Source organism: Somniosus microcephalus, chromosome 23, assembly GCF_052327205.1.
Source record: "Somniosus microcephalus isolate GS21.2 chromosome 23, FLI_Smic_1.0, whole genome shotgun sequence".
Taxonomy (NCBI): Eukaryota; Metazoa; Chordata; class Chondrichthyes; order Squaliformes; family Somniosidae; genus Somniosus; species Somniosus microcephalus.
The window spans coordinates 56,981,790-57,009,620 of NC_141009.1; the positions used below are offsets into that span (position 1 = coordinate 56,981,790).

A 27,831-nucleotide genomic window follows, 5' to 3' on the forward strand; every position below is an offset into this window, starting at 1 on the left:
TTACCGTCAGCGACCTTTCGGGTTGGCAGGCTGTAACAAGGATCAGTGCTTGGGCCCCGCTATTCACAATCTACATCAATGATTTGGATGAGGGGACTAAATGTAATATATCCAAGTTTGCTGATGATACAAAGCTGGGTGGGAATGTAAGTTGTGAGGAGGATGCAAGGAGGCTTCAAGGGGATAGAGACAGGCTAAGTGAGTGGGCAAGAACATGGCAAATGGGATATAATGTGGAGAAATGTGAAGTTATCCACTTTGGTAGGAAAAATTGAAAAGCAGAGTATTTTTTAAATGGTGAGATTGGGAAAAGTTGGTGTTAGAGGGACCTGGGTGTCCTTGTACATGAATCACTGAAAGTTAACATGCAGGTACAGCAAGCAATTAGGAAAGCAAATGGTGTGTTGGCCTTTATTACAAGAGGATTGGAGTTTAAGAGTAAAGGCGTCTTACTGCAATTAAATAGGGCCCTGGTGAGACCGCACCTGTATTGTGTACAGTTTTGGTCTCCTTACCTAAGGAAGGATATACTTGCCATAGAGGGAGTGCAACGACGGTTCACCAGACTGATTCCTGGGATGGGGGGATTGTCCTGTGAAGACAGATTGAATAGACTCGGCCTATATTCTCGAGTTTCAATGAGGTGATCTCATTGAAACATACAACATTCTTACAGGGTAGATGCAGGGAGGATGTTTCCCCTGGGTGGGGAGTCTAAAACCAGGGGTCAAAGTCTCAGAATAAGAAAGAAAGACTTGCATTTCTATAGCGCCTTTCACGACCACCGGATGTCTCAAAGCGCTTTACAGCCAATGAAGTATTTTTTTTTGAAGTGGAGTCACTGTTGCAATGTGGGAAACGCAGCAGCCAATTTGCACACAGCAAGGTCCCACAAACAGCAATGTGATAATGACCAGATAATCTGTTTTTGGTGTGTTGTTTGAGGGATTCATATTGGCCAGGACACTGGGGATAATAGTGCCATGGGGTCCACCTGAGAGCGTAGACGGGGCCTCGGTTTAACGTCTCATCCGAAAGACAGCACGTCCGACGGTGCAGCACTCCCTGGAGTGGGTCTTGAACCCACAACCTTCTGACTCCGAGGCGAGTGTGCTACCTACTGAGCCACACCAGACACTAAGGGGTCGGCCATTTAGGACTGAGATGAGGAGAAATTTCTTCACTCAGAGGGTGGTGAATCTTTGGAATTCTCTGCCCCAGAGGGCTGTGGAGGCTCAGTCGTTGAGTATATTCAAGACAGAGATCGATAGATTTTTGGATATTAAGGGAATCAAGGGATATGGGGATAGTGCAGGAAAGTGGAGTTGAGGTAGAAGATCAGCCATGATCTTCTTGAATGGCAGAGTAGGCTTGAGGGGCCGAATGGCCTACTGCTCCTATTTCTTATGTCTGTCTTGTATGGAAAATTGGATCTGTGTTCTAGGCTTGGGGGGGGTGGGGGGAAATTGGCTCGCGCTCACCCGCCCCAAAAAAGTTAGCACCCCCGTGCTCGAAATTCAATGGTAGTGCCCCAAGCAGCTGAAGGCACTACATGCAGCAGACCTCCCTCCCCTGATTAAAGGGGAGGGGCCTAGCGCAGCGTCCACCGGGGCCCTGCTGGCCCACCAGGGATCGGGGTGCTGGCGAAAGAGCCCGGCACTCGAGAGGAGTGCCGAGCTGACGGATCACGGTCATCATTCCGCAGCAGGAGGCCAGAGGGGGCAGGTGCTGGCAAGTGGCTCCAAAAAAAAAATTGCCGCCCGGCCCCTGCCCTTTAATTACCATCGCCCTGGCCGCAAAACGCCCCCCTGACCCTGTCGGACATAGCGTTCGGCGGTAGGTATGGGGGCGCGAGTAAAATTTGAGGCTGGGTCGCTGCGCACGGCGATGACGTCATCGCTGGATGTGCAGCGCTGCGGGGCGCTACCGCCTCCGCTAACCTCCCACTGAATTTCACGGGAGGCGTTAGCGGCGCCACGCCCAGGAGGCACAAAGCAACCGAATTTTTCCCCCTTGGTGTTTAAGCTGTGCGTACATTGTGCAGACCTGTGCGTACATTGTGCAGACCTGTGCGTACATTGTGCAGACCTGTGCGTACTATTGGGACTGAACATGGCCAGAAGCCATTATGCAGCAGTGACTCGTACTTGATTGATGCCATCTGTTTATAGATCTGACCTAACCTCCAATATAACCAATCAGCAGCAGAAAGGAGACCTTCATACCTTCCATCTAGGTTGGATTAGATCTAGGTTCACAATGTGAGTACACAATGTGCCAGCCAGGTTCCAGCTTCACCACAAAACCACATAAAAGATCTATTTAACAACTGAGGCTAACTCACTTTCACAGGATAAAGTAATCAAAAAATAATCAACTTGCTCAGGGATCGGAGGGTTCAACTTCTAATTGACATTAATTGCGTTTCTTTTTGTAAAAAAAATATTATTCTCTCTAGTTTTGACCCCCGTTCATCGAAGACTTAGATGACTTATTGGGTTAATGCCCCATCCGTGGATGGCAACCCATGGGTACCTGACCCTAAGGGCCATTGTTCCTGTTTGATAAAAAGAAAGACTTGCATTTTTCTAGCGCCTTTCACAATCTCAGGACGTCCCAAAGCACTTTACAGCCAATGAATTACTTTTGGAGTGTAGTCACTGTTGTAACGTTGGAAACCTGGCAGCTAATGTGTGCGCACAGCAAGGTCCCGCAAACAGCAATGTGACAATGACCAGTTAATTTGTTCTAGTGATGTTGGTTGAGGGATAAATATTGGCCAGGACACCGGGAGAACTCCCCTGCTCATATTCGAAGTAGTGGCATGGGATCTTTTACATCCACCTGAGAGGGCAGATGGGGCCACGGTTTAACTGAGTCTTATCCGAAAGACAGCACCTCCTACTGTGCAGCACTCTGTCAGTACTGCACTGGGAGTGTCCTTGTAGATTTTATGCTCAAGTCCCTGCAGTGGGACTTGAACCTACAACCTTCTGACTCCGAGGCGAGAGTGCTACCAACTGAGACCAGTCGATGAGTATTGGTAGACTTTTTAAACTGAGGGCATCACAACTAACCTTGATCCTAGTCCTTGCCCATCGTCCACTCGCGTACACTTTGCAGCAAGGAGGGGCCAGATAACTATCGATTGGGAAGCCAAGCTGACTTTTACCCTCCCTAGCACAAGACCACTTGTAATGCACCTGTCATTACCCTGGTTCAATTAGTCGGGTTGCCAGTCCTGCAGGATTGTCCTGGAGTCTCGGGAATGAAAGATTAATCTCCCAGACACTGGTGCAAGCAATTAGGGAGAACACTTATAGGGGCATTTAAAATAAAATAGGTTTTTTTCATTTTCTTTGAACACTTTGGTTCATTAGTTATAAAAATATTGGAGTTGCGGGAGAAAAGGCTGTTTGACTGATGGTCAAGAGTCTGTTTGCTTTCCTGGAATGGAATGGCTGGGTGCTGTGAGGATAGACGTGTCGGCCAATCAATGGTGGGAGCGTGGGGGTGGGGGCGGGGCAGGACGGAGGTCGGACATCACGTGATTGAACCCCCCCCCCCGGCGAATATGTCCACCCAGAGTTGGCAACTCTGAATTAGTTTGTCACAGACTGTGGACCAGATCTGGGATTTTCCTGGTCTGTATCACCCAGTTCCGCATTAGGTGGCGTTCATATTAACCTGAGCCACTGATGGTTGCAGTTCTATTTGCATCATTAGAACAGTGACGTGTGATAACAGTAGCGAGTTATCATTGTCGACTGGTCCTGACTTCTGTGCTTTCAGTAAACATTAACCAGTTTCTTTATTAGCGCGTCAGTAGATGTCGGGATCCTGCAGCAATACTGACAGTCTCTGGCACATAGCAACAGGCAACCATGAATAATAGCACCGGGGTGAGTAGGATTCCAAACAACTGTTTGTTGTCGGGCCACCGTGTACTCTTGAGATATAGGATGGCATGTGTGGGAAGGGCAGGGGGAACAGTACCACTTCAAACTGTGGAGCTGTTCTATTTGGCAGAGATTGTGTGCGGTGGCCGTGTTTGGATGGATTCATTATATATGTCCGGGAGGGAGTTCAGGTTTGTCTCTGTGAACAACTTCTGTCTTATCAGCACTGGGGGTCGAATCTGAATTCAACTTGTGTGGGAAGATTGATTTTTCAGCACCTGAACTGTTACCCAGACCCCTCAATTCGTGCCGCTGTAAGGATTACATATGTTTGTTTGCTTTCTTTCCCATGTGCGCTGGGCGAGAGAGGGTGGGGGGGGATTCTGTCCTGATTTTTGTGTAGTGTCTAGCAAGCAAACTAGAATTGTAACCTCTTGGCTCCAGTGTGGATTAGCCCTTGCCTTTTGTTCTGAATGTCTCCTCTTTATCTGTTAAGACAAAACTTTATAGGGCGGCTAGCCTACTCTTTTTCCTTTGTATAATGCAGGATATAATCTACCTATTCTGCAGATGCCTGATACGACTCTTGCCCGAGCAGGACTCTTGTCACCCCACTGTATATACTATCATCCTGCTGACTTCTAAATTTTGTACTCAATAACTATTATGTGATAGCCGCATTCTCTCCTCTTCCCCCCCGCCCCCCCCCCCCCCCCCCCGTGGCCGAGATGCATTGTGCTCAAATACTCTCTTGCTTTGCAAGTGGTCTTTTTCCTCCATTGGTTGTTTCATCGTTAAGTTGAATTATTGTCATTGCTATAGAAGTTTTGCTGAGACGTTATAATTTGCTGCTCAGACCACTGTGTACACCTCTGGTTGCTCAGACCACTGTGTACACCTCTGGTTGCTCAGACCACTGTGTACACCTCTGGTTGCTCAGACCACTGTGTACACCTCTGGTTGCTCAGACCACTGTGTACACCTCTGGTTGCTCAGACCACTGTGTACACCTCTGGTTGCTCAGACCACTGTGTACACCTCTGGTTGCTCAGACCACTGTGTACACCTCTGGTTGCTCAGACCACTGTGTACACCTCTGGTTGCTCAGACCACTGTACACCTCTGGTTGCTCAGACCACTGTGTACACCTCTGGTTGCTGAATTTCGAAAGGCGTGTACATACATTGAGGAAGGTGCAAAGATGAGCAGCAAGACTGATCCTAAATGCAAAGGGGAATGCTTTATCAGAAAGATTAGAGAAGCATAAACTTGACAGTCTGGAGAGAAGATAAGTGAAGATTCTTATCAAGGCATATAAATTGTATGAAATGACACGGACAAGGTGAACCTAGAGTATTATCTTGGGTATATGTCTCGTGTGAAAGGTAGCACACCTGCCATGTGGCATTCCTTCAGTACTGCCTTAGTGTTGGCCTAGATTATGAATTGTAGTCCTGGAGTGCGGTTTGAACTCGCAATCTTTTGCCTCCAAGGCAAGAGTGCACCTATCCTCCTCTGCACTCTCCTTCGCTCTTCCTCTCTTGCTGTCCCGCTCGGTCTCGCACCTCCTCTCGTGCTGCCCCCGTCCCTCTGCTCTCGCACTCCCTCGCCTGAGTGCACTCCCTCCTCCTCTGGCGCTCCCCCACTCCTCTTTCGAGCTCTCTCCCTTCACGCATGCTTTCTCCATTCCGCTTCCCTGCACTGTCCTTTTCCCTCTCCACCCCTTGTTTTTGTGTTCTCTCTCTCCCCTCCCCTCCCCCACAATGACTGCAAGAAAGAAATAGCAAATTTCACATCTTCAGGACGTCTCAATGCTTCATAAACAATTATTTACTTTTGAACTGTAGGTATTTTTTATGTAGGGCAAACATGATAGCAAATTTGCGCATAGCAAGGCCCAAAAAATAGCAAATAGAGGGGAACCAGTTATTGTGTTGGTTGAGGGGCAAGTGTTGGCTAGGACATCGGGACACTTCTCGGTGCCATGGGATCCTTTATGTGCACTTGGGACTGACTTGATCTCGGTTTAGTGGCTTATCTCAAAGATAGTATCTCTGTCAATGCAGCACTCCCTCAGTACAGCACTGAAGAGCCAGCCTAGATTACATGCTCAAATCCTGGAGTAGGACTCAACCCACAACCTTTTGACTTGAGATATGAGCGTGCAACCACTATGTCAAACTGACATGAGAGTTGAAAGTCCAGGGTGAGGCTATACTGTCGAGTTTAGATAAAATGATGAAGGGAAATTGTAGCTGAAACTGGGACCAGTTCCCCACACACACAGTACAGCAGAGAAGTACTTTAATCTGGAAGCGCAGCAGGAAGAGGAATGAATTTATCCCACCTAAATAGCTGAAATATTTTAAAAAGGAAGGATAAAATAAACAGGTCACCCACAAATGTCCTAATAAATGATAAAGAAGCATTTCATGTAATGTAGTGGCTATCGATGCTCTAAATCAGTACATCCTTGTTGTGACCGTCAGATTTTGAAATGATTTTCGAGCAGGGAATGGATCTTGGGCCACTCGCATTGATCCACAACATTAATCTGACTGCGATTGTACGATTAACTTTATTTGCAGAGATCAGAAATTAATTTTGGTCAAGACTTCTATGCATTTTACGCAGTTCAATATGGTGCGTGGGTTTCCTCCGGGTGCTCCGGTTTCCTCCCACAGTCCAAAGATGTGCGGGTTAGGTTGATTGGCCATGATAAAAATTGACCCTTAGTGTTAGTGGGGATTAAATATGTGGGGTTACGGGGATAGGGCTTGGGTGGGATGACTGTCGGTGTAGGGACCGGGTGCTAGGGTTTGGATGATCAGCCATGATCTCGTTGAATGGCGGAGCAGGGCCGAATGGCCTACTCCTGCTCCTATCTTCTATGTTTCTATGTGCTTTGGAATCATAGAATGTTACATTGCAGAAGCAGACCATTCAGCCCATCAAATCTGCTGCAGTGCTGGTCTTCATTTGAGTCACCTAGTGTTCTCCCACACTCTCCCTATAATTTTCAATTCCTCTTTCCCAAGCAAATATCGAATTACTATTAAAACTCTGGGTTAATAACAGCTTGAGGCAGAGAATTCCACATTCTACACACCATCTGTGAAGAATTTTTTAGAACTTCACCTTTAAAAGAGTCTAAATGGAGTCAAGGAGCAAATGGATCATGGGGCACAGATACACAAATCACAAAGTAGTGACACAGGTTAATAAGGCCACTTAAAATAAAAAAGCAAACAAAGCATTGGGTCTCAATTCTAGAGGGATAGTATTGAAAAGCAGAGAAGTTATATTAAACTTGTACAGAACCTTGGTTAGACCACACTTGGAGTACTGTGCAAGTTCTGGTCGCCACATTATAAAGGGGATATAGAGGTACTGGCGAAGGTGCAAAACAGATTTACATGGGTGATGTCAGAACTGAGGTTGACATGAATCTTGTCATTCATGTGGAAATGACATGAAATGATACTGGGCGGCCTGCTGGTGGCACTGTCCAGGGAGAGTATAAATACTTGGGCATGGGCCCAGCTTGCTCAGGACATTCTTTTACAGGAACTAGTGAAGGACACAACTAGACCTCCATGTTGTAAAACAGTTGATTAAAGCTTTGTTTAATGCTTAGACCAAGTGCCTAGTAGTTTTCTTATGTCAGAGGTTATAACCATCAGGAAAGATTGAACAGGCTTGGGATCTTTTCTCTAGAAAAGCGAAGGATGAGAAGTGACCTGATAGAGGTCTTTAAAATTACGAGTGAGTTTGATAGGGTGGAGAAGATGTTTGCACTTGTGGGGAAGTCCAATTCTAGGCGCCATGAATGTAAGATGGTCACCTGTGTAATTCTTTCTGTGATTATCTTGACTTTATGGCCAGTGGAAACAAGCCATCACTACTTACTTTATAACTCTTCATAAAGCAAATTGTGGTGGGGAGAGAGTGTCACTGCTGGGGCTGCTCTTGCTGCCAGAGGTCTGGGAGTAACCAGACATTCACGGTTTGTGTGTGTTGGGGTGAGATCAGAGCAAAGAAAGGTGAAATGGATGGATGATTTACTCGTCTCAATGACAGCGGGGTTGGCCAGTCGCTAACTAAGTGGAACAACAACTTGCATTTATATAGCGCCTTTAAGGTAGTAAAACATCCCAAGGCGCTTCACAAGAGTGTCATCAGACCAAAAACTGATACGGAACAAAAGGAGGCGGTATTAGGACAGGTGACTAAAAGCTCGGTGAAGGAAGTAAGTTTTAAGGTGGGGCTTAAAGTAAGTGAGCGGCAAAGAGGTTTTGGGAGGGAATTCCCGAGCTTGGGGCCTAGACGGCTGAGGGCACAGCCGCTAATTGTGGGGCAAAAGGAGTAGGCGATGCAGAGTGCTTGAAGGGTTGTAGGGCTGGAGGCGTTTACAGAGATTGGGAGACGCCAGGCCATGGAGGGATTTGAATACAAGGATAAACATTTTTAAATTGAGGCGTTGGTGGACTGGGTGCCAGTGTAGCAGGAGTTGTGGGTTAGAATATGGACAGCAGAGTTTTGGATGAGCTCAAGTTAATGAAGGGTGGAAGATGAGAGGCCGGCCAGGTGAGCATTGGAATAGTCAACTTTGGAGCTAACACAAGCATGGATGACGGCTTCAGCGCAGATGGGCTGATGCAGGGGCGGAGAAGGGCGATGTTATGGAGGTGGAAGTCAGCGGTCTTTGTGATGGAGAGGAAATGTGAAGGATTCTTTATTTTTGTGGGGACCAGCTCTTTGTACAGGAAATTTTGAGTTATCCGGAGGCGAACCGTCCGGCAAGCTGGAGCCACCGGCAAAAATCAGGAGCCGTTTTTTATTCTTTTCGTTTGTTTTCTTTGCTTTTTTTTCCCCAGTCAAGCACTGCAAGGTCTGTAGCTATAGCAACAGCTTCAGCTACAGACGCTTGCAGCTGCACCCGACTGTTTAGAAGCTGTTGCTAAGCAACAGTGTTTGTTGTCAGATACGGAGATCAGAATCTCCATATCTTTCAACATTAACTCTGGAGTGTCCGGCAGTTTTGAGGGAACGGCAGTGAGGATATAGAATGCAAAAAAATGGTAACAACTCGCTTCGCATAGCCAAGGACCCTGTCAATCTAAAATGGAGGATCCTGTCAGCATAAAATGGTGGTGAAATGTCGACATCGCTGAGTCACTTGCATATTGTAAGAAATGATCATGTTAACTCAAGAAACTGTGAAGGCAGCAGGAAGTAAAATAAAAGAAGCTAAACTGATCTGTGACTGCTAATATGGCTGGCACCCACGATGTCACACCTTGCTGGTGGAAGCAGTGTAGGGCGGAGTGCAGAGGTTATACAGACAATAGGCAATCAGAAAACACATTACCATGATTGCAAACGCATTACCATAATGATTAGGTGATCGTGAAACCATTACCAGCATATTTACTTAACTATAAACCATTCAGTGAAATGTGACTTCTTTGTTTCATACTGCCAGGCCAGGAAATCAAATTAAATGTATACGTGTACAGCTCGGGATTGGTGCAGACTGTACGATGTGTTAATGTCTTCTCAAATGCAAGTATAATAATGTGGCACACTGTATGAAAGATTGCTTGCTCTGGTTTAGCCTGTCGGGACTCTTCTGGAGTCAGGACTGTGCTGTATCAGAGTAAGTCTCCCGGGATGACGGAATAAAAAACTGTTGAACTCCACCAGTATTCGACTCAGTGTTTGTACTGAACCAGATTGAGGACCAAAAGAATCCGTTTCAACAGCAGCAGCTCGGTCCCGTCGGTGCCGGATAGCGCAAAGTTTCTTGTAACTGGTCGGGGAGGAGTACTGATGTAGCCTAGTACTGATTCCCCAGGAATACCTGCTGCATTGCGCTGTCTGCCTGGCAGTGTGCATTTTATTTGTTTTTCAAAACTGACACGCTTGAGAAATGTGGCTCAGCTTTCGTGTCAATATTTACCACTGGGCAGAGAAGTTAGCCCTGTAATGATTCATGTCTCTGAAACCTTTCACCATCGCGCTTTCCATTGACTGATTTGTGTAGCGGGGTGCTCTTTTCTTAGTTGTCTTCAAAGCAGTCCTGCTCTATATGTGGTCCTGGGTTTTATTTTTGAGAAACCAAAGTGATGGGTCAAGGCCCACAGAGCAGGTGGTGACTTGGGGAGAATGCAGGGGGTGGGTCGGCTTAGAGCCAAGCCCACAGGACATGGTCACTGGTGGTGATTTTGAAAATTCTCAGTTCAAATATTGCAACACTGAAATAAACACTACTATTACAGTAAAGAAAGTACTCAAACATCAAGAATCCCTTGATGCAAATCCTGAACTGCTAAAATAAACAATTTTATACATGTCCCTTTTTAACCTGCTATTCTTTCCTTCCCAGCTCGCGCTCTCCGTCCTAGTTCCAGTCATGAGCTTTTAAACTTTGTCTCGTGCCATGCTATCCTTTTACGAGAGCACATTGTTCTCTATAGTGTTGTTGTACTTGTGTAATACAGAGACCCAGGGCGCAAATAGATGGGACTAGCTGCCTGCACTTACTGGAACTGCAAGGCTGTCAGCAGCGTGAGGAGTGAGGGAGCGGGGGTTGGCTGTTGTAAAAATAGCTGATGGCTGTGATGTGGGGTTTGAAGCTCGGCTCCGGATCAAAGAGGACACAGGTCACATCTGAGTGAGCAGGCAGGGAGTTATTGGCTGGGGTGGAGCCGGATGGTCTCGGCCTTGCTGACGTTGAATTGAAGGAAGCTCGGTAATAACCCATGGAGCAAGAGTGCCTGGGGCAGTAAACTCGTCTGGCGCACTAAAGTGATACCATTCACAGCATCACTTTGAGTGGTCAGTGTACTTTTCTTCCTGTGGTTGCAAATACTAGTCAGGGAAGGTTGCAAAGTTGAGTTTTCCAAATGAACGGGCGCTGTTTCTGATGCTGTCACCCCAGGCTGTCTAATTGAATGAGACCTTTCACTGTGTACGTGGAAGTGCAAACACGCCAACTCTGCAAATCGGCTTTATACATCTGGTTGCCAGTACCTAGCCTTGCAATTTAATTTCCTGCTGTTTTGCTCTGGAACAGTGCCCCAGGGTGGGTGGAGATTAGCTTTTAAGTGGCTAAAAGGCTGGGCAGCGACAGAGATCACGAGCGATGACTCGTGTCGTGAGACCAAAGCCACATCAAGCGCCAGAAACTTGCTGCCAAAAAGAGAGTGTGGATTAAAAAGTTATTCAACAGTCCCAAGATACGGACGGATCATTTCCGAAGCCTTTTTACACAACAAGGAATGCCTTGCATTTTCATGCTCAAATGTCTAAGTGTGCGTGGAGAGACACATGCACAGCTCATGTGAAGCAAAGACTCCTTCCTTGGGCAGCACGGTGGCATCGTGGTTAGCACTGTTGCCTCACAGCGCCAGGGACCCGGGTTCAAATCCGGCCTCGGGTGACTGTCTGTGTGGAGTTTGCACATTCTCCCCGTGTTTGCGTGGGTTTCCTCCGGGTGCTCCGGTTTCCTCCCACAGTCCAAAGATGTGCGGGTTAGGTTGATTGGCCATGATAAAAAAATTGGCCCTTAGTGTTAGGGGGGATTAAATACGCGGGGTTACGGGGATAGGGCTTGGGTGGGATGGCTGTCGGTGTAGGGACCGGGTGCTAGGGTTTGGATGATCAGCCATGATCTCGTTGCATGGCGGAGCAGGCTCGAAGGGCCGAATGGCCTACTCCTGCTCCTATCTTCTATGTTTCTATGTTTGAGATTTGTGCTTTGAGCTGCTCTGGGTTTAGGTAGCTCAGCCAGCACCTGGCTACTGGGGACATGTTTGGACCAGTCTGACGCTTTATCTCCTGTGTTTCTAATGAGACCTGGAGTGAAGCACGAAACTAAATTCTGGAATTGACTTAATATGCTCTGATTATTTTTCCTTACACATTACAATGTTTCTTGCACTCGGAAGCACAAGATTGTTTGGTGGAGAGGGGTGAGGCTGTGCTATACTTGGCTGTCTGTCTTTGGGCCAGGACGCTCAGGGATGTCCAATTTTTGTTGACTAGTGTGTTCTCCTGTTGCATCACAGATTGCTTAATGATGTGTAGAATTAGATTGGTTAAAAGTTTACTTACACTGGGGACAACAGTAGTCTGTGGTGCAGGACTAAACATTTTGAGCCATCTCTTATGAAGACTCTTGACTTCCTGCTGGGAATCAGAAGAACTTGCATTTATATAGCGACCACAGGACATCTCAAAGAAGTTTGCAGCCAATTAAGTACTTTTGAAGTGTTGTCCTTGTTGTAAATTTGTGCACAGCAAGGTTCCACAATAAAATAAAGTGCCAGTAATCTATTTTACTAGAATTGGTTGAGGGATTAATGTTGACTAGGATACAAGTAGAACTCCTCTTCAAATAGGGATCTTTTACATCCACCTGAGAGGACAGACATGGTTTAACATCTCATCTGAAAGAACACCACCTCGGCAGTGCTGCACTCCATTAGTACTGCACTAATGTGTTAGCCTGGATCATGTGCTCAAGTCCCTGGAGTGGGGTTTGAACCCACCTCCTTCTGACTCCGAGGCAAGCGTGCTACCACTGAGCAAAGGCCGAGTGCCCATCCTTTACATGTAACCCTAGACAAAAGGGCCTGAGGGGAGAGAATCACAGCTGAGCCTGATATGTCCCTGTACTTGTGTATAAACATATACGCACACGTCCAGCACAGGTCACTGCACAATGATCAGGAGCAGGTACCCGGGCTGCTTTTTCTCTTCCTCACCTCTGGTGTGCTGAGGTGAATTGTACAACCTCAGCTGTTGCTCTATTTGAGTTCAATTAACTCAGCACAGATGCAAGACCTTCTGGTCTGTAGGACTTGGTACCATAGCATGTGGTGCATTTATCTGCTAAGTCAACTGGGAAACTTGGGGCTGAACTTCTCTCAAAATCTAGTACGATAGCAAAATACTCCGGATGCTGGAAATCCGAAATAACAGAAAATGCTGGAAAAACTCAGCAGGCCAGGCAACATCCGTGGAGAGAAAATAGAGTCAACGTTTCGGGTCAAAACCCTTTGTCAAGACTGGAAAGGCACAGGAAATGAAATAGATTAAGAGGCCAGGCTGGGAGAGAACAAAAGAGAAGCGAAGAGACATTAAGAGGTATTCAAAACGAGACGAGATGGTGATAGGACTAGTGGAGACAAAGGACGGCCCTAGATTAGGTGTGAAATGCGCTGGCAGAATGGGAGACAGCTGCCATGTGGGAGAGAAAAAAAGGGAGGGGGGGGGGGGAAAGGGTCAAAACAAAGGTGTGGATAAAAAATAAGTAAAAATGTAATAGGGGCCGAGGTTATGATCTGAAATTGTTGAACTCGATGTTGAGTCCGGAAGGCTGTAAAGTGCCTAATCGGACGATGAGGTGCTGTTCCTCGAGTTTACGCTGGGTTTCCGTGGAACAATGCAAGAGCCCGAGTACGCCGAGGTCTGAGTGGGAATGGGGCGGTGAATTAAAATGACAGGCGACCGGAAGCTCGTTCAGTCCGTAAGGATGACCCCGAGCTTCCTGGCCTGCTGAGTTTTTCCAGCATTTTCTGCTGTTATTTCTCTCTCGATCTTGTTGCTGTTCTGCTACCACTAAGCACTGCCAGAATCTTCCATGCCATCTATTTTTTTCATATCCAGTATTAGCCTCTTGATGCACATCATTGGCTGTAAAGCGCTGAGATGTCCTGAGGTTGTAAAAGGTGCTATCTAAATGCAAGTCTTATTTTTGTCTGCCTTAATTGGATTGTGCTACTTGGCACCATTGTGTGGCAAGAGTGGGCACTGCAAGAATATAACATTTCAAATCAAATCAATTTTTATTTGCCGTATGTATTACTACAATGGAATGTTTTTACTCCCCAATCACTTCCACAATAGGCTGTGGGAGCTCACAGAGACACGTCGCTGTTCTACAGCGCCATGTTCAGTAAAAGTCAATTCAGTTGCGTCCAATGGCAGTGGGAACGCGATGTCCATCAGCCGCTCTGTCTCCGCGGACGACTTCCCCCTGTTGCCGGCTCCACAACATGGTGTCCTCCTTCTCACGCTCACCGTCTGGCCTCGGGTCTCCATGCCCGACTATCCCTCCTTCCCCTCGAACTTCGAGCTTCCCGCACTGTCGCCGGTTCAAATTTGCAACGGTCCGGGGCCTGCCTCTCACGCTCACGTCTGGCCTCCAACCGCCATACGCGGCTCTTCCCCGTTTTCCCCCCCCCCCCCCCCAGTCCGAAACAGAAATTCACGACGACCATGAGTTACCGCAGGACTGTTTATATTCGTAAGAATATTTTCGCATGGTAACCAGTTTGTGGAAATACTCTTATCACAAGCACCGTGGACCTGTATACAGAGCATTGGTGATTTACTTTCTCTAAATCTGTGCACTGCTCCTCCATGTGTGAGCATTATAGAAGTTTGTGACACAGAAGGAGGCCATTCGGCCCATCGTGTCTGTGCTGGCTGAAGAAGAGCTATCCAGCCTAATCCCACTTTCCAGCTCTTGGTCCGTAGCCTTGTAGGCTGCGGTAAGTAGATAAGTCGACGGTAGTTACTGTGTTACATAGCAATAAATGTGGGGTTACTGAAAAACAGGAGGTTGTGGCAGAACCACTGGATGACTCTGGCTAACTGTATATAATTCTCTTTAACGATGTTCTAACACCAGCCTAAACCTGTACCATTGTGTTCGGCATTACTGTGTTTTGTATATAGAGTTTGCATGTACGGGGCGTGGCCCCTTTAAGAGCGCGGGCAAACGCGATGATGTCACGTCGCAAACCACGGGGCTGCCCAGGCAGTCCTCGTGGCATCTCCGTTGAGCAAAGACCTGTTTAGTTGTTCTCTTGTGTCGATCTCCGTTATTCGTTGGAATTCATTAATTCCTACAAGGTTCTGTTGGTCAAAGGGCGTGAGAGGGGAAAGGTTCAAAAAGTGGAAAAAGAGCAAGAAAGTTTTCTCTAAACTGATAAAGAAGAAAAATGAATGATTTTTTTTCTGTCCACAATGTTCAGACTCAGTGAACACAGGTCCAGTAACTTTCAACCCACAAGTCCTGCTGCAACAATTCCTCTGACTGCTCACAGCATCTGAACCTACAGCTGTTTCCAAGGTAGCTGCACTTAAGGCTGTCCTCACACGATGTCCAAGATTATGCTCCTTTTCAGCAGGTGTCCCTGGACTGATCATTTCTCTGTTACTCCCCTGACGCCCAAAGGCCAACTTTAGATCCATCCGCACTGAAGTAAGCTGACAGCACAGGCTGCGGTTTGAACCCGGGACTTTTATCTGGCCTGTGTTTCTATGGCTATGCTTGGTAGTGCATTAAACCTCCGCCACTGGGGAGCTGTTTGAAAAGTTCAAATGTTTTTTGATCGTTGTGTGTCTTCCTTACTGAATGGTGGTAGATGTTCAGTAAATATACACATTAAACACTTTTACCCGTATTGAGAGTGTATGTAAGGTGTTTTCTACTAACATTAGTGCATGTGATTAAAATGGTGTTGCCATCACTACACCTGCAGCCAGTCAGCTATTTCTATTGGACGGCACTGGTGTAAACGACCCAACCTTCAGTCCTCGGCCTCTTACACTGTTCCAATGAAACTCAACTTAAGCTCGAGGAACAGTACCTCCTCTTTCAATTAGGCACTTTACAGCCTTCTGGACTCCACATTGAGTTCAACAATTTTAGATCATAACCACTGCCCCATTTTTTTGGACAGCAGGTGTTGATGATTCTGCTATTGAGTATAAAAGTAAAGACGTCTTACTGCAATTAAATAGGGCCCTGGTGAGACCACACCTGGAGTACTGTGTCCAGTTTTGGTCTCCATACCTAAGGAAGGATATACTTGCCAAAGAGGGAGTGCAACAATGGTTCACCAGGCTGGTTCCTGGGATGGGGGGATTGTCCTATGAGGACAGAAGATTGAGTAGACGAGGCCTATATTCTTTAGAGTTTAGAAGAATGAGAGGTGATCTCATTGAAACATACAAAATTCTTACAGGGCTTGACAGGGTAGATGTAGGGAGGATGTTTCCCCTGGCTGGGGAGTCTAGAACCAGAGGTCACAGTCTCAGAATAAGGGGTTAGCCATTTAGGCTCTTGACCTCGTCCTCACCAATCTAACTGTCGCAGATGCATCTGTCCATGACAGTATTGGTAGCAGTGACCACCGCAGTCATTGTGGAGACGAAGTCCCGTCTTCATACTGAGGACACCCTCCATCGTGTTGTGTGGAACTACCACTGTACTAAATGGGATAGATGCAGAACAGATCTAGCAACTCAAAACTGGGCATCCATGAGGCGCTGTGGGCCATCAGCAGCAGAATTGTATTCCACCACAATTTGTAACCTCGTGGCCTGGCATATCCCTCACTCTCTACCATTACCATCAAGACAGAGGACTAACCCTGGTTCAATAAGGAGTGTAGAAGAGCATGCCAGGAGCAGCACCAGGCGTACCTAAAAAATGAGGTGACAACCTGGGGAAGCTGCAACACAGGACTACATGCATGCTAAACAGCGGCAGCAGCATGCTATAGACAGAGCTAAGTGATTCCACAATCAACGGATCAGATCAAAGCTGCAGTCCTGCCACATCCAGTTGTGAATGGTGGTGGACAATTAAACAACTAACTGGAGGAGGGGACTCCATGAATATCCCCATCCTCAATGATGGCAGAGCCCAGTATGTGAGTGCAAAAGACGAGGCTGAAGCATTTGCAACCATCTTCAGCCAGAAGTGCCGAGTGGATGATCCATATCGATCTACTCCTGAGGTCCCCACCATCACAGAAGCCAGTCTTCAGCCAATTCGATTCACTCCATGTGATATCAAGAAACGGCTGAGCGCACTGGATACAGCAAAGGCTATGGGCCCCGACAACATCCCGGCTATCGTGCTGAAGATTTGTGCTCCAGAACTAGTCGCACCTCTAGCCAAGCTGTTCCAGTACAGCTGCAACACTGGCATCTATCCGACAATGTGGAAAACTGCCCAGGTATGCCCTGTCCACAAAAAGCAGGACAAATTCAACCCGGCCAATTACCGCCCCATCAGTCTACTCTCAATCATCAGCAAAGTGATGGAAGGTGTCATCAACAGTGCTACCACGCGGCACTTACTCGCCAATAACCTGCTCACTGATGCCCAGTTTGGATTCCGCCAAGACCACTCGGCTCCCGACCTCACTACAGCCTTAGTCCAAACATGGACAAAGGAGCTGAATTCCAGAGGTGAGGTGAGAGTGACTGCCCTTGACATCAAGGCAGCATTTGACCGAGTGTGACATCAAGGAGCCCTAGTAAAACTGAAGTCAATGGGAATCGGGGAAAACTTTCCACTGGCTGGAGTCATACCTAGCACAAAGGAAGATGGTTGTGGTGATTGAAGGTCAATCATCACAGCCCCAGGATATCACTGCAGGAGTTCCTCAGGGCAGTGTCCTAGGCCCAACCATCTTCAGCTGCTTCATCAATGACCTTCCCTCCAACATAAGGTCGGAAATGGGGATGTTCGCTGATGACTGCACAGTGTTCAGCGCCATTCACAACTCCTCGGATAATGAAGCAGTCCATGCCCGCATGCAACAAGACCTGGATGACGTTCAAGCTTGGGCTGATAAGTGGCAGGTAACATTCGCGCCACAGAAGTGCCAGGCAATGACTATCTCCAACAATCGAGAGTCTAACCACCGCCCCTTGACATTTAACATTGCCGAATCCCCCACCAACAACATCCTGGGGGGTCACCATTGACTAGAAACTTAACTGGACCAGCCACATAAATACTGTGGTAACAAGAGCAGATCAGAGGCTAGGTATTCTGCGGCGAGTGTCTCACCTCCTGACTCCCCAAAGCCTTCCCACCATCTACAAGGCACAAGTCAGGAGTGTGATAGAATACACTCCACTTGCCTGGATGAGTGCAGCTCCAACAACACTCAAGAAACTCGACCCCATCCAGGACAAAGCAGCCCGCTTGATTGGCACCCCCTCCACCACCTTAAACATTCACTCCCTCCACCACCGGCGTACCGTGGCTGCAGTGTGTACCATCTACAAGCTGCACTGCAGCAACTCACCAAGGCTTCTTCGGCAGCACCTCCCAAATCCCCGACCTCTACCACCTAGAAGGACAAGGGCAGCAGGCGCATGGGAACACCACCACCTCCAAGTCGCACACCATCCTGACTTGGAAGTATATCGCTGATCCTTCATCATCGCTGGGTCCAAGTCCTGGAACTCCCTCCCTAACAGCACTGTGGGAGCACCTTCACCACACGGACTGCAGTGGTTCAAGAAGGTGGCTGACCACCACCTCGAGGGCAATTAGGAATGGGCAATAAATGCTGGCCTTGCTAGCGACGCCCACATCCCATAAACAAATTTAAAAAAAAGGACTGAGATGAGAAATTTCTTCACTCGGGGTGTGGTGAATCTTTGGAATTCTCTACCCCAGAGGGCTGTGGAGGCTCAGTCGTTGAGTATATTCAAGACAGAGATCGATAGATTTTTGGATATTAAGGGAATCGAGGGATATGGGGATAGTTCAGGAAAGTGGAGATGAGGTAGAAGATCAGCCATGATCTTATTGAATAGCCCGATCGACTCGAAGGGCCAAATGGCCTACTCCTGCTCCTATTTTTTATGTTCTATTCCTATTTGCACCTCCTTTAGATTCATCTTTTGTTTCTTTACTTGTCCCATTACCATCTCCTTTTGCTTTGCACCATCATCCCTTTTGTCATGTAACCTCTCCCGCCTTTCACCCTATCACAGACCTTCCCTTTTTGTTCTTTCCTCCCCTCCCCCTTTCGCTGCCCCTGTACTTGCTCAAAACCCGTTATATCTCTAACTTTTTCCAGTTCTGATGAAAGGTCATCGACCTGAAACATTAACTCTGTTTCTTTCTCCAAGGATGCTGCCTGACCTGCCGAGTGTTTCCAGCATTTTCTGTTTTTAGTTCCAGTAATTCTGTGTTGCCAGAAAACAAGTGTGTTTACTGCCGGTGCCACAATCAAATCCGTCACGAGTGTAAACGGATTGCTCTGATCATCACATCGCTCTAAACTCGATTAGTGATCCAGTAACTCCTGAAACCTGATTTAACTTCAAATGTCAAGCGGAGCACCGAGACCCAGAGGCGGCTCTTGTCTGGCCGAGCGGGTAAATCATTGCCAATTAACTGCATTAGGAGGATAGAAAATTAATTCGGAATCAGATTAAGAGATTATCTTCTCTTAACTCCAGCCACAAAATCGGAGTGGGGGTTGTCCCTTTGTGGCGTGGTTAGTTTGTGGGAGACTGTTGAGGTGAGTTGCAGAGTTGGTTGGGGTGTGTATATATAAAATTATAGCATTACTTTCCACATAATGTGTACCTAAATCTCAGGCAGATTTTGCAGTGTGAAATATTAAAACGTGGGCTCAGGAGCTCTTTATCTTAGTTAGTTCCATGAGGACTGAGGCTGCTGAAGTATAAAGGGTATAAAATAAATTGCACATCCGCTGTCCAATCTCCAAATAAACCTCCTGGATTAATAATCTTACCTCCTAAGTCATCAAAGTCTCTCCACTGGTATATATTCTTAATTTTCATACAAATCGATTGAAAAGATTTGAAAACAGACAGCAAATGGAGTGAAAAGTTTGTGAATTTAACCGAGTCAACATTCTATGAAGGAGTTAGATATATTTCTTAAGGCTAAAGGGATCAAGGGATATGGGGAGAGGGCAGGGACAGGGTACGGAATTTGGATGATCAGCCATGATCTCATTGAATGGCGGAGCAGGCTCGAGGGGCCGAATGGCCGACTCCTGCTCCTATCTTCTATGTTTCTATGTCTGAAGGGAAAGGGGTTCTTGCTTCCAATGAAGGAAATCGTGTGGATCAGTGAGACTGAGCAGCAGTAAATCTACAGATGCCCTGAGACCTGGGATAAGGTTCATGCTTTTTAAGACCCTGGGGCAGTGAGTGATGCTTACTGCCTCCCCTGAGGCTGTAAGTCTTGTGATTACATCACCATGTACGTCGATGTGATGTGAATGGAACATGTTGTGAACTGAAACCGCTTCCTCGCCCTGGGGCTGGGCCTGCAGGAAGCCTCTTCCTCCAGCTCCTGCCGCTCCACAATGCTATCTACTCCGCCTGTTCCAAGCTACAATACAGGCTGAATTTTAACAGCATAAATCAACGATCAAGAGGCCAGAATTAGAGGAGCGCAGATACCTCGGGGGGGGGGGGGGTAGCTGGAGGTGATTAGAGATAGGGAAGGGGCGAGGCCACGGAGGGATTTGAAAACAAGAACGATAATTTTAAAATCGAGGCGTTGTCGGACCGGGGGGCAGTGAGCACAGAGGTGATGGGCAAACGGGGCTTGGTGTGAGTTAGGACACGGGGCAGTGAGCACAGGGGGTGATGGGTGAACGGGACTTGGTGTGAGTTAGGACACGGGGCAGTGAGCACAGAGGTGATGGGTGAACGGGACTTGGTGCGAGTTAGGACACGGGGCAGTGAGCACAGGGGGTGATGGGCAAACGGGACTTGGAGCGAGTTAGGACACGGGCAGTGAGCACAGAGGTGATGGGTGAACGGGACTTGGTGTGAGTTAGGACACGGGGCAGTGAGCACAGGGGTGATGGGCAAACGGGGCTTGGTGTGAGTTAGGACACGGGGCAGTGAGCACTGGGGTGATGGGCAAACGGGGCTTGGTGTGAGTTAGGACACGGGGCAGTGAGCACAGGGGGTGATGGGCAAACGGGACTTGGAGCGAGTTAGGACACGGGCAGTGAGCACAGGGGGTGATGGATGAACGGGACTGGGTGCGAGTTAGGACACGGGCAGTGAGCACAGCGGGTGATGGGTGAACGGGGCTTGGTGCGAGTTAGGACACGGGGCAGTGAGCACGGGGTGATGGGCAAACGGGGCTGGGTGTGAGTTAGGACACGGGGCAGTGAGCACTGGGGTGATGGGCAAACGGGGCTTGGTGTGAGTTAGGGCACGGGGCAGTGAGCACAGGGGGTGATGGGCAAACGGGGCTTGGTGCGAGTTAGGACACGGGCAGCCGAGTTTTGGATGACCGAGTTTTGGATGACCAAGTTTACGTAGGGTAGAACGTGGGAGGCCGGCCAGGAGTGCGTTGGAATAGTCAAACCTAGAGGTAACAAAGGCATGGATGAGGGCTTCTGCAGTAGATGAGCTGAGGCAAGGGCAGAGACGGGCGATGTTATGGAGGTAGAAATAGGCGGTCTTAGTTAAGACATGGATATGTGGTCGGAAGCTCATTTCAGGGTCAAATATAACACCAAGGTTGCGAACAGTGTGGTTCAGCCTCAGATAGATGCTCGGGAGAGGGAATGGAGTTTATGGCGGGAACTGAAGATAAACACAGTACTTGAGGTGTGGCCTGACCAGTGCATTGTAAAACAGCAGCGTAATTTCTGTAGATTTATATTGAAGCTGTTGCAACCACGTGATCAACTTTTTTTTTAATACTGATGCCAATCTGCAGCATTTCCCTCTGTTCGAAAGAAAAGAAAAATTTGTTGGGGGCAAATTTGAAGTGTGTATTACGGCCAGATAGAGCGATCTAATAACACGTGCTTCTATTTTCAGGCATTCACTGAGAGTCTCGAACTAATTTTCTCCACCATTGCGATGAATATGTCAATGGGTGACCAACATGGCACTATGCTAATGGCTTCCGGCGGCCCCCCTCACCACCACCCGACGTCTGCACCGGGGCATGATATGATGATGATGGTAAGGACTCTCTCCCCTATCCCAATGTCTTGGGGTCTGCAGTAAATCTGTCCCTTGGCTGAAACAGCAAGTTGGTGGGATTTGGAATTCCATGTGGGGGTTCTCGGTGAATGGAGGAAGCTGAGTTTGGTTGGGAGTGGGGTGTGGAAGAGTCTGTGTGGAATGTTACAACACTCAAATGCTCCGTTCAGGCACCATTCCGTGTAAAGTTGGATCCTCCTCATCATTAAGGCGAGGGACTTGATGCACAGTGAGTCATGGAGTAACTGTTTGCAGGGGAGGTGAATCGTTCCTATTGCAGGCAGTTGCAGTGGATACTTTGCTCACAGTTCCAGTCACTATTTCTCCTCTGAATGAAGAGCGTTTCCACCTGGTTACTATAACCATTGTTCAGCTTACTAAAACTGTTTAAAATTTAAGTGTCTGCATTGAAGTGCCAGTAATCGGAGTCAGCGGAACGTGTGCTACAGGAAGCACCTAAGACATTTCTTCAGTCTTAGCCGGACAGACTGAGGGAGGCAAAAACATAACCGGCTGCTGATTAAATTGAGAGCACCAGGGAGATGTTAGTTATTTAGTGACCTTTGCCAAAACAGAGGCCGGTGGATGTCGGAGATGCGGCAAATGCAAAAATGTCTTTTATAGAGACCAGGAACCCACTGAGGGATGTGGATCGTTGGTTTTGGTGTGCGGAAGACAGCGTCATTCACAGCACAAGGATAGAATTACATAGTCTGTGTTGGCGTTTATCCTCCCCATGTGCAGCAGCCCTAATCCCATGTGCCTGCCCTGTTCCCATGTCCCCTCATTCCTCTTCAATCACTTATCTGACTTATTCTTAAGTGGTCTCTGCTTCAGTTACTAACTCCGCTAGTGCATTCCACAGTCTTACAACCCTCTTTATTATAAAAAAGGTTTCTCCTGCTCTGTCATAAATCAATTATATTTAATCTTACCTATGTCCCCTTGTTCTAGACCCTTCAACTGCTAGAAACAGCCTGTTCTATCTATTCTGTCCAATCCCATCATAATTTTAAATGCGTAGTTCCTTATGCCAGGTAGTATCCTAGTGAACACCCTCTCTTGCCTCAACGTTGTAAGCAGTTTTTGATCCTAGCCCAATTGCTAGACGGACGGTTCGAATCGCCCCCACCTTACGAAAGTTCTATACCCGGGAATTATTATTCAGAGTGTAAATGGAATAAGTCACGGACAGGAACGCTTCGGTGAAAAATCAAACCTGTATTTATTTGGTTTAACATACACTGGCTAAAACGTGCACTACTAAACGAAATCACTGTCCCTGTGGAGAATAAAATCCAGATTACAATCAACATACATACAGTACAAAACTGGGGACTATAACAAGCAGGAATTCCCTTGTTGCTATGGTGGACTATAATTCCACCCCTACCAACGAATTACCCAGTCGCATAAACCCCTTCGCCTGGCTGAAGCAAACCAAGCTCCCACCCTCGGAATAGCCCAAAAACTTCACTTCTGAGAGACTGTGCTTACCCCCCACACGCGGTCGGTTTCGATCGCTCTGCTCGTCGGCTTCTCTGGTACTTCTTGTTAGTTCGATCTTGTTGGAGCAGGGAGCGAGACAGAGAGAAAGAGAATGGTGGAAAAGAGTCTTATCTTTATAGTGGTCCCTATCTTTTCCCGCCAATCTTTAAAATCCATTTGCTTCTGAGCACTCCGGTGCTTAATCTGTGATGAGTCATGCTCGGACCCATGCGTATTGGGTTAATGGCCCTAAGTCTGGGACATATCTTTTGGTCTGTGTTGGGGAAAAAGACTGGCTCCCTTGTGGCTGGCTGAGGCCAGTGGGTTCATTGTTCTGCTTCTCTTCTGAGATGGAGGTGAGAAGTGCTTTGCATATTAGAGTGGCCTTTTAATCAAGTTCAATGGCCCCCTTCCTTTTTCCAGGACTGTCGGGCGAACCCATACATTCTGGATGATGGACAGTCCTTTTGTCACAGCCAACTGCCTGCGTTCCCTGGAGTTTTAACAAACCAGTCTTTCACGTATCTGCACAGGGCGATTCCCATAACAGGAAAAATACCCTCAGAAAAATCCCATAAAGTCCACAAAATATTCCCGACTAAGTCCATTCTTCAGAGACTTTGCGATCTTCAACGTCCTTCCTATAGTCGTTGTCTTCTTCTTAGGCAGTCCCTCGGAACTGAGGATGACTTGCTTCCACACTAAAAATGAGTTCTCAGGTGACTGATGAGTCCAATGCGGGACCTACAGTCTCTGTCACAGGTGGGGCAGACGGTGGTTGAAGGGGCAGGTGGGTGGGGTGCTTGGGTTGACGTGCGCTCCTTCCGCTGTTTGCACTTGGCTTCCGCTTGCTCCTGGCGAAGAGACTCGGTGTTCGGCACCTTCCCGGATGCTTCTCCTCCACTTTGTGCGGTCTTGGGCCAGGGATTCCCAGGTGTCGATGGGGATGTTGCACTTTTTCCAAGGTGGCTGAGGGTGTCCTTGAAGCGTTTTCTCTGCCCACCTGGAGCTCTCTTGCAGTGTCGGAGCTCCGAGTAGAGCGCTTGTTTTGGGAGTCACGTATCGGGCATGCGGACAATGTGGCCCATCCATCGGAGCTGATTGAGCGTGGTCAAAACTTCGATGCTGGGGATGTTGGCCTGAGCGAGAACACTGACGTCGGTGTGCCTATCCTGCCAATGGATTTGCAGGATCTTGCGGAGGCAGTGTTGGTGGTGCCTGCTGTACATGGTCCATGTCTCTGAAGCATACAGGAGGGCGGGTATCACTACTGCTCTGTAGACCATGAGCTTGGTGCTGGGTTTGAGGTCCTGGTCTTCAAACACACCCTTCCTCAGGCGACCGAAGGCTGCACTGGCACACTGAAGGCGGTGTTGGACTTTGTCATCGACTTCTGCCCTTGTTTACAGTAGGCTCCTGAGGTATGGAAAGTGGTCTGCGTTGTCCAAGGCCTTGTCATGGATTTTGGGGCAGGTTGGTAGAGGACCTTTGTCTTACGGATGTTTAGTGTAAGGCCCATGCTCTCGTATGCTTCGGTGAAGATGGTTTGGAGTTCAGCCTCGGTGTGCGCAGACGCAAGCGTCGTCTGCATACTGTAATTCTACGACGGAGGATGAGACAACCTTGGATCTGGACTGGAGGCGATGGAGGTTGAACAGTTTCTCGTTTGTTCTGTAGATTAGCTCCACTCCAGTGGGGAGCTTACTGAGGGTGAGATGGAGCATTGCAGCCAGGAAGATCGAGAAGAGGTTTGGTGCGATGACACAGCCTTGGTTGACCCCGGTCCGTACGTGTGGTGGATCTGTTGGTCAGGATCATGGCTTGCATGTCATCGTGAAGCAGGCGGAGGATGGTGACAAACTTTTGAGGGCAGCTGAATTTGAGGAGGACACTCCATAATCCCTCACGGTTGACAGCGTCGAAGGCCTTTGTGAGGTCAAGGAAGACCATGTACAGCGGTTGGTGCTGTTCCCTACATTTCTCTTGTAGTTGACACGCGGTGTAGATCATGTCCATTGTGCCCCTTAGTGGGCGGAATCCGCATTGCGACTCTGGGAGGAGCTCTTCAGCCACTGGGAGAAGGCGATCGAGGAGGATTCTTGCAATGACCAGGAGATCCAGGAGCTAATAAGTCGCAAGCGCAAGGCATTCTTGATCTGGAAACAGCAACAGAACTCGAGAGCAAGAAAGCAACTCTACAGATGCCTGAAGGCTGAGGTCCAACAAAAAACTCGCGATCTAAAGAACAGATGGTGAGTGGAGAAAGCGCAGGAGATCCAGCAGCTAGCCGACAACCACGACGTGCGTGGATTCTTTAGCGCAGTCAAGACCGCCTACGGCTCGAGGTCCAACCCCACTGCGGGCTAAGAACGGAGAGGTACTCATCAAGGACAGAGAGGCAGTCAGTGCCCGCTGGAAGGAGCCCATCGAAGGTCTCCTTAACCGAGACTCTTGTCTTCGACGCGAGTGTCCTCAAATCCATCCCACAGCATGCTACCCGCCACCACCTCAGCATAACCCTAGCCCAGCATGAGGTTGAAAAGGCCATCCAACAACTGAAGAACAACAAGGCCTCGGGAGCAGATGGAATCCCCGCCGAGGCACTAAAACCTGGCGGAGAAGCACTACTAGCACGAATACATAAACTAATTTCTCTTATTTGGAAGGAGAGCATGCCAGGGGATCTCAGACGCCGTAATCGTGACCATCTTCAAGAAAGGTGACAAGCCCGATTGCGGTAATTACAGAGGAGACTCCCTGCTGTCTGTTTCCTATAGTGTGCACCCCAAAACTGCACACGGTACTCCAACTGTGGTCTTGAGGTTTTATATAGATTCACCATTACATCGCTCCTATTCTACACCTCTTGCTACAAAACCCAGGACTCCATTAGCTTTTTTATCCATTTGAGGCGCTGCTTTGAAGGTCTTGTGATCCTGAGCCCTCGAATCCCTCTGTTCTTCCACATCACCCAGCTTTCCTTCACTGAAAATATAATTATTCATATTTGAATTCCATCTGCCTCTTTTGCCCGTTCCACCATCTTGTCAATATCCCCAGTGCAGATTCCTTTGGTCCTCAGAATGATTTACTGTGCCTCCTATTTTAGTATCATCTGCATATTGGGTCCCCAATCCTTCTAGCCCTATATCCAACAGCACTACTGTAAACATTGAAAACGTCATGAAAGCATAAAGGCTGTGATCTACCGCAATGCGTGATTTATCTGTTTTGCGCTGTTTGGGACACAGAGATATATAGCAGTGTGACAGTTTGGCTGGGGTTTGCGCTAATAGTGTAATCCGAATCTCACTGCAATTCCTTTCTCCCCCAGCCAATGACATTCTACTTTGGGTACACGAACGTGAAGCTACTCTTCCCTGGGCTACTGATCAACTCGGCTGGAGGTGAGTGCTGACGTCACGGCAGCTCAGAGGAGATGCGTGCAACTCTGGGTTTGAACAACAACTACTTGCATTTGTATAGCGCCTTTAACGTAGTAAAATATCCCAAGGCGCTTCACCGGAGTGATTAGCAGACAAAATTTGACACTGAGCCACATATAGTGATATGGGACATCTTGGTCATAGAGGTAGGTTTTAAGGAGCGTCTTAAAGGAGGAGAGAGAGGCGGAGAGGTTTAGGGAGGGAATTCCAGAACTTGGGGCCTAAACAGCTGAAGGCACGGCTGCCAATGGTGGAGGCAATGGAAATTGGTGATCCACAAGAGGCCGGAACTGGTGTGGCGCAGAGATCTCCGGAATGTAGGGCTGGAGGAGGTTACAGAGATGGGGAGCAGGGAGGCCGTTGGAGGAATTTGAACACGAGGATGAGAATTTTAAATTTGAGGCGTTGCCGGATGGGGAAGGATGAACGGATGACGTTTTCCATCCAGCTAGTTTGATGGTTAGGTGCTGGCGAATGTTGAAACCTCCTACTGAGATTCACGGCAATGTTTACGGGATCTGCATCGGCAAACCGTGGCAGCCAAATAATGCAGGGATATTTGTTGAATCAGCCGCTGAATTTGGTGACAAACTCACTGTGTTTTTAAATAAACATATAGGCTCAGAGTTAAATTATAATTAAAAAAAAAAAAAAAAACTTCCTGGACTGAGCTCAGGAGCTGCCAGGGAAGCCTACACAGAGGAATTTCCTCAGCTGACAAATAACTCGCTAACTGGAACAACCATTTGCCATGTGTAGATCGAGCTCAGCGACCTGGTTAATCTGTGTAATAGTGTCAGTGGTGGCTCAGTGGGCAGCACCCTCGCCTCTGAGTCGGAAGGTTGTGGGTTCAAGTCCCACTTCAGAGACTTGAGCACAAAAATCCAGGCTGACACTCGAGGGAGTGCTGCACTGTCGGAGGTGCTGTCTTTCAGATAGACGTTAAAACGAGGCTTCGTCTTCTTGGGTGGACGTAACCGATCCCAAGGCACTATTTCAAGGAAGAGCAGGGGAGTTCTCCCCGGTGTCCTGGCCAATACTTAACCCTCAACCAACATCACAAAAACAGATTATCTGGTCGTTATCACTTTTCTGTTTGTGGGAGCTTGCTGCCACGTTTCCTAAATTACAACACTGATTCCTTTTCACAAGTACTTCATTGGCTGTAAAGT

At 47.9% G+C, this 27,831-nt stretch overlaps 1 protein-coding gene across 4 annotated transcripts in view; it reads left to right on the forward strand.

Moving 5' to 3' along the window:
* slc31a1 (solute carrier family 31 member 1) overlaps window positions 1-27,831 on the forward strand; it is a 55,214-nt gene that overhangs the window by 22,367 nt on the left and 5,016 nt on the right. For 3 of the 4 annotated variants that reach the window (XM_085965883.1, XM_085965885.1, XM_085965887.1), the window contains exons 2-3: window positions 21,558-21,704; window positions 26,548-26,620. In XM_085965883.1, coding sequence (XP_085822009.1) covers window positions 21,558-21,704; window positions 26,548-26,620 — 220 coding nt within the window. Of the gene's footprint in view, window positions 1-3,794; window positions 3,903-21,557; window positions 21,705-26,547; window positions 26,621-27,831 lie in introns of those variants that run through there. The other variant, XM_085965884.1, reaches the window with a different exon arrangement.